The sequence below is a fragment of the Watersipora subatra genome, chromosome 5 (genome assembly GCF_963576615.1).
Source record: "Watersipora subatra chromosome 5, tzWatSuba1.1, whole genome shotgun sequence".
Classification (NCBI taxonomy): Eukaryota; Metazoa; Bryozoa; class Gymnolaemata; order Cheilostomatida; family Watersiporidae; genus Watersipora; species Watersipora subatra.
The window spans coordinates 40,761,006-40,773,228 of NC_088712.1; the positions used below are offsets into that span (position 1 = coordinate 40,761,006).

General features: G+C 38.4%; 1 protein-coding gene and 1 long non-coding RNA gene across 2 annotated transcripts in view; both read right to left on the reverse strand.

Moving 5' to 3' along the window:
- Positions 1 to 204: 204 nt before the first annotated feature.
- Positions 205 to 1,112, reverse strand: LOC137397040 (uncharacterized). Its single transcript, XR_010978705.1, has 3 exons — positions 1,003 to 1,112; positions 471 to 549; positions 205 to 312 (listed from the first exon to the last, which is right to left on the reverse strand). It is a non-coding gene; the product is annotated as an uncharacterized lncRNA (long non-coding RNA).
- Positions 1,113 to 10,490: 9,378 nt separating this feature from the next.
- The window catches only part of LOC137397365 (uncharacterized), a 39,129-nt gene continuing 37,396 nt past the window's right edge, over positions 10,491 to 12,223 (reverse strand). Inside the window, exon 17 of the mRNA XM_068083654.1 lies at positions 10,491 to 11,880. Within this exon, the coding sequence (XP_067939755.1) occupies positions 11,092 to 11,880 (789 nt within the window). The 3' untranslated portion in view covers positions 10,491 to 11,091. The remainder of the gene's footprint in view (positions 11,881 to 12,223) is intronic.

A 12,223-nucleotide genomic window follows, 5' to 3' on the forward strand; every position in this document is an offset into this window, starting at 1 on the left:
TGCGATATTTGTTATAAAGTACAAAGCAATTATATCATTCATTTTATTAGATTTTGTTGGATTATACACATACATACAAATGAATATATCGGCTTGTTCATCATCATGTCGTATTGTCAATAAATTTATTGAGTTTAATATTCTTGACTTAGCTTCCCCAAATTTTTCACTTTGAGACTCAGTTGTACATGTATGTAAAGATAAGCCGCTTTGTATTCAACCTCTTGTCACTAAAACATTCGCTTCCTTACCAGGTTTATGTACAAAGACCTGTTGAGGAATGGTGTGGCTGTGGGAGATGCCAGGCTTGGCCTAAAGAAGACATGAATATCTGCTGCAGGAATCATCCTATATGGGACACGCAAAGAAGTGGAGGGCCAGAGATTTCCTGCATTACATCATGCCCAAACATTGCTGAACTTATGATGTATGCCCCCTTAAGAAACATGTGGCACAACTACTGTACATACCATGGTGAGTTTTGACTTGCACTGCATAATGAGATTTGTCACATGACATGTCTGCTGTTTAGCAAATCCCTTCCTCATCCTATAATGTTTTTAATCTTTCAAGCAAGTTATTATGCAGCTCTATGTACTAACTTCTTACAAGAATATTATAGATATCTTATTGCGAAAGTTAACCTACAGCCAGCATGACGGGTTGAAAATCACCCATAATCTCAACCTAGCATGCGTGGACTATGTTTTTTATAAAGCCCTGGTCAACCACTTTAATTCACCATTGATGATTAGCCTGATTCACAATTGAGGTTAAGCTTTGTTCCTATCATTACAGTACCACAAAGACCAGATGCTGTGGGCCCAAACCTAACCCTAGAACGGATTAACAAACTAATTAATGAACAAAAAAGATTGTGCGCTTACAGGTCATTAATATTTTGGGCATACCCAAGTTTGAGACGAGATGAAAGAAAGCCACTACCTGCCTGCATATGCAAGAGTATGAGACCAAGCAACTGCGAAAGAAAGTAAACCTCACTGATTTCCGATTCTTTGTCTTCAATCTGTGCTCACCTTTGGCTTTTGCATGCAGCAACGACTTCTCACCTACAAGCAAACCAAAATACTTCAGTACCTTGAATACTTCAGTCCTACCACTAGTGAAGACCATCAGGGCCATCGTCGCACTCACTGTCACCGCACGCTTACCATGCCACCGGGTCTTCGGGCAACGTCGCCAGATTTCCCCATTCAAACACTCATTCGCATTCTGCGTACGAACCTTTGCACACCGCTCCAACAATCTCTCGTCTGACAATCTCTCGTACACAGGCAGTATCACACTCAACATCGCATTCGGTAAGTCAGGTTTTGAAGATGACAGTACTTGAGTGCCTCTAGAAGTGGCTTGTGATCTACCAAGTATCTGGGTTCATTGTACCATGATCCCTGTCTGTAATTATAAAAGTAATAACTGATGGTTATGCATCTGTAGCATAGCTGAAAAACACTTAAATTATCCCGCCTAAACCGAGGCACAGATGCCAATGATAGGGTGAACCAAATGCACAATACTGCCCATGTCTGACAAAACACTGTATCTCATAAATTGCAAACTTTCGGTAAATGAGCAAAACGTGTTTAGCATCAGCCACGGCCTACGGTTGCTCGAGCCTAGTAAAGTTATATACCATTCTATCCAGAAAAGTGCACTCTACTCACTGAGCATTCTTAAAATTTTGTTCAAACTCTTTTTTTGCAAAAAAATTATGATAAAGTGTTTTGCCCGACAAACACTAATTGCTGTACCTTATCCCCATTGTCTGACATAACAACGCATCACTCCGATGCAGTGTTTCTCCAGACAATTAGCTATTTATTAGATGATGAACATAACTGACACAACACTCTATATTTACATTTAATGGTTTGATACAGCTTACTACAGACCAAATTGATGTACAACTATTTATTTTCAACAATTGCGATGTAACATGAAATAACTTGTAATAAAAATAATAATAAAACACAAAAAATAACTTGCAATTCTAGTTCTGCAGTTTGTCATACAATGTGGTACATAATCTACAGTTTGTCATGCCACGTTGTGCACTTTTTTAAACTATGTTTTCAACAATCATCTAATGCATGTAGATCACGGTGTGTCAGCAATTAGTCATCCTGTGAGATAAGATCGGGTACATCTGAAGCATTAAGGTTGGACCAAAATATATGTCTATTTGTTGGCATCAGTGGGCAGAGTTTCGCAACAATGTCAGTTTTCTTCTCAGCAGTAATGCCCCTTGGCCTCTCTCTCATCATTAGTGGTTCGTCAGTTAGACTGTGCTTTTTTTTCAAGAAATCCAACTCTTGAAACTGCGATTGATCGTGCGATTTCTTGAGCCAAACTGATGACCTGTTCTTTCGAAACTGAATCACTCTGCATTCAGCTAGGCGGGGGCGATCTTTACTTAGCTTTGCTTGACTTTGTCCTCCAACAAAGCGACGAAAATCTTCATTGACAGGAACCAGCACTGATGTTTTCGAAACCCTGCTCGCACACTCTATGAAGTCATTAAAGTCGTATAAATTTTTCATTGCCTTCATTTCTCTTTCTACACCAGCATGCACTGTGTCTGCTGACATGAAGGTGTGCCCAGCCTCAAGGTACTTGAAGGTGACTGTGTCAGCCTGCATCTTTCCAGAATTCATGAGACTTACCATCGCAGTTATTAAGTTCCAATTTTTGTTCTGCGCAGCACAATTGTCCATAAAATAAACAATATCATCATAATCTCGATCGACTTCCAGTGCTTTCATGTACATAGATGTTATCTCTTCACATCTTCGTCCAGCCAGACCTTCATGCCAGACAACACAAATGTTTTTGGCTCTCGACAAATATGCTTTTACTGGTGCAAACGTTTCATTGAAAGCAATGATGCGTTTTGTGAAGCAAACCGTTTTAACACCGGGCAATCTTGGCAGCATTATGACCTTTTGTAAGTCAATGCTTCGAACAATTTTGCCTTCCTTTAATTTACTACTCTCATTTTCGTATTCACTCCTGGCCAGTGTGTATTCTGCTTTATGTTTGGTTTTTCTCTCGCACAAGCTACAGTCAGTTCTACAGATACCGGAGCTCTCGTCAGTGTCATGTATCCCAACATCCAATTCCAGGCACAACTCACATTGCTCCTCTCCTAATTTCACAAATGAGATGTTGAGCTTTCGTATATGTCGGCAATATGTTTCGTACGAACATTGGTTGCGTGGATAGCGTTGAATGAAATTTGAATGCATTTCTTTCTCTGTTAGTTCATTAGGCAGATACAACCTATTTGGTGCATGTGATCGACGGTAGTGCGATATGCAAGGATTGTATGACCGTATATGCGATTTTATGCGCTCAACATCGCTATCAGTCAAAGCATGATGAGGAGTGGTCTTGCCTCGCTTGTCGGGTGTTGGGGCCAACAGGTATGGATCTGATTTTAGGAGCTCTTGTATGATAGAGCTGGATGTAGGATAACCGAAAGTAGCTAAGAAAAAAGCTTTGCAAACTTGGACTTTACTTCCATCGTCGGCTATTAGGTTGTACTTCACATACCAAGATCTGGAGGTACCTGAACCTTTTGTAGGTTGACGATCTAGCAAGCTCCACAACACTCCTTTTCGGTCATTGTAGCATTTTTTCCAAAATTCCATCCACACTGCAATGCGGCGCCGCTGATTTAGTTTTTCACCACATTTGTCTTTACAAGCACAGGGAGGTCGGAGTGGGTATTTTCGGATGTTTCGTTCATATTTGTCTTGCTCGGAACGGATTTTCTTCGTTGAATTTGCATCTTGAGAATCGACTGCTGTAACACAAACCAACATATAATCAGCTGAAGTAAAGAAGATTCAACTTAATTGTACGTATGGTAGACTTTAAATAATAGTAAGAAAAACCCTCGCAGTGTAATTTGAGTAAACTTACCATCAGCGGAAGAGACACCACTTTGGGCTGTATCACTCAAAGATCGTTTGTTGTTTACAGATATATTTGAATTTGCCATGTTCATGAAGCTGTGTAGTTGACTACTCGAGTCACATTTACCAACTGACATAGTAGAGGAAAACATTAAATATTAGTATTGTGTGTTTCTAACAAGCTTCAAATTGACACCTAAAAATCTCTTCATCACTAGGATTGGTGTCTGGAGTCTTGTATAGAACCAGCACGGGTAATCTCATCAGTCCCTAACATGATAGTTCTAACTGAAAGCAGTTAACACAATCATAAGATTAAGATGCATTAAGATGCATTGTTTTGTCAGACATAACGTCTTGACGCAACAGTGATGCATTGTTTCACCAGGGTTGAAACTACCCTAATGAATGATTTTTGAGCCAAAATATTTTAGGACAAGATAGGGAACACTATTTAGATGTGAAATATGTAAAAAAGTGAAAATTGAAAATTTTTGAGATACAGTGTTTTGCCAGACATGGGCAGAATAGTACACATACACTATGAACTTACGCCTGTTTATAGACTTGGTAGTTTTCCTTTTCTGCATCATCATCCTCGTAGTCACTGTCTGGCTCCCAGTCAGAATCTTCCATATCATCTACTGGCAGATCATCTTCTAACTCATCCATGTATTCAAGGAAATCGTCTCCTCCATAATCTATATCCTTCAGAACACTACCTTCTATATCACCCACAGCATCATCATCCACATGTTCTACCATATTAGCTGTTACAACCTAGTAATAGAAGAAAGTGTTTACACATGGGGGTTTGATGAGGCACCAAAGCATTACTAATGGGTGGCCATGGGTTGGCAGCCTGATCACATATTGATGATCATAATATCAAAAATCAAAACAAAAGCAACAAACTTCGTGTGGTTGAAGCAAACTAACGCCATATGGATTGTACATGGCTGGTTTGTTTGCTTGCTTTGTTTGAAAATTTTTAGTTTGGATAACCCCACAAACCTCTGTTGTATTGCCACCAGATTTTCCATCTAGGCAACTGCTACCATGACAATGCTGTGCTGCTTCCGTTGTATCAATATCAGACTTTTTTTCTGAGCTGTTGGTATCAGTGAGATGCTGAGCTGCCCCCCCCCTTCTATCTATTTTGTCAATGTCTTTACTGGAAATATTTGGAAACAAAATTTGGTCAGAAGTCATTTTATGAGAGGTCAGCGGACATATGTTGTCAGTGAAACCAAAAGATAGCCAAAGATGAAATGCAAACATTTAATTATTACAATATTACTAACTCACCTGTTATACTGCGTCGATGATGAGCGATACTTGATCAATCCAAAAGTTGAAACGCTCTTGGTGACACTTGAAACAGATTCTGTCATCGTGCTTACTGCGACTGCCGACTGATTGTCTGGCTGCTTCTTTCTCTTTGGAGGTGGTGGTCGTGTGGTTAGGCGTGGTCGTAGTGGGATCCTTGAAAATTTTAATGCAAAGACATGTATAAAACTGATTGAAAATGATGAAACAAGTGCATAAGCTTTTGTGAGAACTTTGTATTATGTCACCTTGTCACATGAGTGTAATTTACCCCCTTCCCCTGAGATACTTCTATATGAATTTTTTGTAATGACTGTGATAGTGAGTCATTAAACAGTCATAATTATAGATTCAGACTATAATAATTTACCTTCACTGCTGTGATAGAAAGAGTTCAGCTTGCATGGATAGAAAGAGTTTAACACATGCATCTGCAAACAAAGTTATCTATGCCGTATGTTCCTGATCCGATCTTGAGCCTGGCAAACATGCAAATCCCTAATTAAAGGCTGGTTCACATTATATCGCCATATCTCAACGTTGGTCGTCGATTATGTGAACCGTGAATTTATGTCATCGACGAAGCATCGCGGACAGGTCGGGAAAGTTAGCAGCTGTAAAACTTCCCCGATGCTTCGCCAAGATCGACGACTGCTTTTCAAATGTGAACCATTTCAACGATGGTAATTCAGGGCCGTGAATAGCGTGAGCTATTCATAATCGTTTATGATAGTTGCTGCGGGACTAATTTTTGATTCCCGCATGCGAAAAAAGAGGTTTCTTCACAAAAATTAAAAAATATGTCACGCAGTATTTGCTGATGCAAACGCAGAATGGTTTGTGATAGTGTGAACATGGTTATTATTGACGATTGCCGAAAAATTGTGGTATCAACGCCGAAATAGTGTGAACCAGCCTTAAATTGACAAAGTGGAGGCAGCTGTCTTGACTAAGTTGGGCACATGCAGACATGACATAAGGTTTATAGACAGAATGGTTCATACATGGGTATGAGGGATAAAATAATCATGCAGTAAAAAGTAACAACATTAGCACAGCAGAGATAGACAGTTGTTATACTTCTGAACTCAGGTTGAGGTGACCTACTCGAGAGCAAGTGCTCTCCTCTCTCCTGCTCTCTCTTTTAGTAGGCAATGTTGCTTTCTTAGTGATGGTATTGATGCGCCAAATGGAAGTTGAATGATTGGTACAGCATCATCCTTGAATGTGAGCCTAAAATATTTTCAAACGATTGTATTTTATTTAAATTTTGTAAGCAGTCTGTCTATATATATATGATGCGATGGTGAACAACCACAGAAATGTAGACCATGTTAATGGTTAGAAGGCACCCTCAAAATAGTTTTTTTTTCAAAAAAATTATTTTCAAGAAAAACATGTTTCCTATATAATTCAAGTGTGCTCTTTCCATTGCTACCACTAAAAAGTATGTCAAACCACTTTAAAACACTTATAACTTGGACTGAATGTTGGCCACTTCCAGAGACAATATGCCCGAGATATTGATCGCTGCTGGGTGGTACGTAGAAGCAAGGCGGCTGAACCTGTGATAATTGCTGCTATAGGAAGGCAAACAGAAAGTCAGCTGCACCGAATGATAATACATATTCAAGTGGAGGGTTTTAATAATACATATTCAAGTGGAGGGTTTTAAAAGGGTATGAGACAACCCATATGCCCATAACTGTAAAGAAATCATCCGTTTTCTATTCCCAAACTTTAGGCAAAGTTTTCTCATTAGGCCCTATTTGCTTTTTGTCAGTGTTTTTAATCTTTAAAACGCTTTCATTTTGCCAATTTTAATGATATTGACTTGAAATTTTGTATGGCTAATCCTTGAAACCTAACTGATGTTTTTATGGTCTCAGAATTTTTCTTCTTTGTGTACGGGGTCCAACCTACGATCCAAACTCCAACCTGATTTTGCATACATGTATATGACTTTTTGCCTCTTTTTACCTGAATAAAAATTGTAATTGAAAATTCTGCTCCCATATTGACATGATATACACTGTTTGGCACTATAACAACCACTTTTAAAGTGGGTACACTTAGATTTTCATCCAGATATTTTGCATGAAAAACATGACTTCAAAACCACATTCTGATTCATAAATTGAGAACCGTTTGTCTGGTAAACAAACCAAGTATACCATTGGATTTGTCTCAAAAAACTACACTAGAATATAACATTTGTAAGTTTGTAACACTATATATAGATGGGTGTCTCTCCAAGGGTGCCTTCTAACCTTAATGCAGGCTGCTGATTTGACAATATTGCTATTGATGCAGCTAGACTCTATTAACTCATGGATCTTTTATATGGTTTTTATTCATGATAATTCTACAGAAAAGATTTGGCTCTGACTTAGTCAGCTGGATTTTTCTCATTGCGATCAGTTTGAGTTTGCTAGCTACCTATTACAAGAACAGTTAAATTGGTTGAATTACTATGATAATATTATGCACTGAGGAATAAAAAAACACTTATGCGTGCGTTTGAACAAAGATATGCAACTCTTGGTTCTGATGTGGTACAAGATCTTCAGTACAGAGAAAACAACTTTTATCTCTGATAACATTTTATCATGTATAATAATATACTCACATGACACCAGGCATCGTAAGATATTGATTATAGTTGGTGAATGAGTCTGTAGAGAAATGCCTAAAGCCCAGACGACTGTTACTTGTCCATTTGAAGTTCTTAACTTTGGTCGAGGCAAAGTGAGTCCATTGAATTTGAAGAGAAGAACTCGCAGGCCACACCTTCAGATGGTCTGTAGCTTCACAGTTGGCAGCTGCGCATCTTCTGCTCATCTTATTCTGGAAATAGTGGTAAAAAATTTTCATCAATGATACCTTGATACTAACACAAATATTTTGTAATAAAATAATAAATGCAAGCCAAATAGGAGGTTTATATGCAGATGGTAGTTGTTTCATCAATTTACAATAAAACTCCAATATACAACTACTTACCTCAGGCCGGTAGCGAGATGAGTACAAAATATACTACTCAACTATATACTACTCAAGTCCACAATACATCACTCTTAAATCGGCAATATACTACTCAAATTCCACAATAAACCACTCTCAAGTTAACAATATACCACTCTCAAATCAACAATATACTAATCCAAGTCAGCAAAACACCTCTCTCAAGTCGACAATACAGAATGCACCACTGTAAGTTGACAATAGACCACTCGAAGTCAACAATACACCACTCAATCAACAAAACGCCACTATAAGTCAACAATATATCACTCAAAGTCGACTATATACCACTCGTAATCAACAATTAGGATGATGCGCGATGTATTCTCAATGAAGAAGTGTCATTTATTATTTTCTCAACCGAGTACTCGCAGCGTAGGGATGAGAAAGGAATATGTTCGCGAGTTGTAGCAAGTTGAGCGGAACTTGCTTTTACGCTAAACTTCGACACTGCTTGGCGCAGTTGTATTACCGTAGGTTGCATAAGCAGCAGATAACGTAAGACACAGGTAATGCCTTCAATGGAAACTTTACCGAGATATAATTGTGTTCCAGGACTATTTAAAAGATGGTTGACCAATGACACGGCAGATAAGAAAAAGCGGGGAAATGATTTTATCGAAACGGATGTCTTAAAACCTATTCTTTTTTTATTTCCAGCCTGTATTATACTCTCAGTCTTTCCTAAAAGGTAGATAGGATATGCAACACTGCTTGTAGATTGTTACCGGATGTTTTACGGGCTGGATGCCGAGAAAATAAAGCTCAAAAAACTGCGATTTTATTATAAGCTAGCGTTGTTAATTGGCCAATTGTAAGCTAGGTTACGCCACTAAATTAACGATATCCGCTAAATAGCAACACGTTCTAAATGACATCGTTTTGGGGACAAAATGCAAATTAATCTCAAAATTGTTTGGAATTTTTTTTTGAGGCAATAAATATGAAAAATAGTGTGACCATAGTGATCAGCATAGTTGATTTGCTATTTGAAAAACTTGTACTCAGGATGGTGGCAGTTATGGTTTAATTTTCACATAAAAGCCACATCGTTAATAATATCGTAAACATAATTGCGTAATCAAATAAAATGTTCGCTCGCCATGCCGTTCCTATAATGGTGACCTTTACCTGTACAGTGCATTTCGGGAAGGTTTTGCCTGCGGCCGTTTGCGAAATTTGAAAATGCGCAAACTCTTGCGTTGACCGAGTAAGACTCTTACGCAACAGAGTAAGACATTGTGAATCTTTTGATACTAAATAACTGTAATGTGAATTTTGTTGCAAGTCAACCTTTAACTAATCGATACTCAATGGACATACACACGACAAAAAGACAAATGCTTGATTTTCTATATGATTAAAATGCCCGGCATAACGGTGATAGAAGATTTTGCCAAAAAATTTATTTTTATCCACATGGACAACATTCATAATTCCAACATTCAAATGAAGGTGTATGCTCATTTTCGTGTACCGTGTTTATTTTAAAGTACTGTGGATATTTTTGTGTAATTCATACTGTACCGGCCGCAGTGCTTACTATAGCTCTACTTTTTACAATAATCTTTTTGGCCATGCCAGTGTAAGCATTTTTTGTCACATATGAGCACATATTTTTCTTCTGGTATGGTTTCATATTTAACGCTAGCTCAAGCGCAAGACCATGAAAAATTGGCAGATGTAATAAGTATGTGTACAATTGATTTGATGGCGTGACAAGAACAGCGTGGTGTAATGGATAGCATGCCTGTCTGCAGAACTGGTAGTTCCAAGTTAAAATCCAATGCACAGCAGATTTTTCGTTCCTAGATTTTAATGGCTATAACTGGACACATGATCGGAAGACAGACCAACAGACAAATGCTGAGAGTTATATAAACATAGACTAGTTGTAAGCCAAAATATAAGAATCATTCACCTATTGTTTATGAGGTGAATGATTCTCATAAGCTGTAATCCTTCACCATAAGCTATGAGCGAATGGCAGCCTCAGAACTAAGTATTGAGAAAACAGGAGATTTTAGCTGTAACATTGTCCTCCTTTTTAGGTGTCTATCACAACAAACTCATGCTAATCATAAATCTGTAGCGTGGATCTCGTGCTTTTCTATACTATAACTTGTCTTCCAAATTTAAAGACACTCAGATAAAAGAATTTAAATCGTTACAGCTGGAGATTATAATTAATTTTTAGACTATGGGAATTCTGAAGAGTTTATTGAAAGTTGTGCTATAGTTTAGGGAGAAACAAATAAAATTTTATGTGCGAAAAATATTAAACTATGTGTATTTTATAACATTCTATACCTCAGCTGTTGGTGGAAGCTGGTTAGCTATGTCAGAATTAAAGCTAAAAACTTTCCAAGCTTTATAATAACATAGAACTGGATAATGAATAACATCCTAGATGAATACCTGAATTCTATAGTTGAACTTTTTTACATGTACAAAATTTTGAAGGAAGATGTTCATTTATTTCTGTATGTCCTGTAAAAATCTTACTGCTTAAATCTTATCTCACTCATGTGCCAGCCTTTGCTCACGTTGCTCCTCAGTTTCTTGGGTTTTTTTGCTGTAATCTTCTCCAGCTAACGTGCCTGTCTTTTCTCACGCCGTTCTTCAGTTTCTAGGATTTTTTGCTATAATTATCTCTAGCACACGTGTCAGTCTTTGCTCACGTTGCTTCTTAGTTTCTAGAGATTTTTTTGCTGTAACCCTATTTCGCTCACTTGCCCATCTATGATCACGTTGCTCATGGCTCATAAGTCACTTGGGATCTTGTTGCTGCAATTCTCTATTAGTCACGTGCCAGTATTTGCTCCCGTTGCTGCTCAGTCTCTCGGGATCTTTTTGCTGTAATCCTCTCTCGGACACGGGCCAGTATTTGCTCCCGTTGCCCATAAGTCTCTAGGGATCTTTTTGCTGTAATCCTCTCTCGGTCATGTGACAGTCTTTCCTCCCGTTGCTCATCAGTCTCTAGGGATCTTGTTGCTGTAATTCTCTCTCGGTCACATGCCAGTATTTGCTCACGCTGCTCCTCAGTCTCTGGGGATCTTTTTGCTGCCATCCTCTCTCGGTCACATGCCAGTCTTTGCTCCCGTTGCTCATCAGTCTCTAGGGATCTCTTTGCTGCTATTCTCTCTCGGTCACGTGCCAGTCTTTCCTCACGTTGCTCCTCAGTCTCTAGGGATCTTTTTGCTGCCATCCTCTCTCGGTCACATGCCCGTCTTTGCTCCCGTTGCTCCTCAGTCTCTTGAGATCTCTTTGCTGCTATTCTCTCTCGGTTACGTGCCCGTCTTTGCTCCCGTTGCTCATCAGTCTCTTGGGATCTGGTTGCTGTAATCCTCTCTCGGTCACGTGCCAGTCTTTGCTCACGTTGCTCATCAGTCTCTTGGGATCTGGTTGCTGTAATCCTCTCTCGGTCTTTTGCTCGTCTAAGTTGAAGTTCCTGATCAGACAATGATGCTCTACGTCGTGCCGCACTTTCTCTATTTTTTGCTAAGCGTTCATTTCTTTGCTGCTCAGTCTCTAAAGCTCTAGCAGTGGCTTTTCTCTCCCTGTCTTTTCTAAGTCTTTCTTCTCGTTCCTGTAAAAAATCATTGCAGGTTCTTTATTTGGAGGCACTGAATCTTGTCAACTTTTCAGACTTAGTATATTTACCAGATGACTTTAGAATAAAAACTTCAATTGAATATGGAACTCTTTTGTAATTAAATTTTTACTAGAACTAGTCTGAAAAAATGATTAGGTGATAATTGAATATTAATGAAGACTTTGAACTACAGAATCTTTTCAAAAAATATAACTATATATAAACAGTGACAAATTGATGACTAATTATAATATCTACTTAACAATAAAGGGAGATTGAAAATTGACTAAAGGATAATAAAAATGATTCAAAAATTAGCAATGTTTGAACTCGAAAC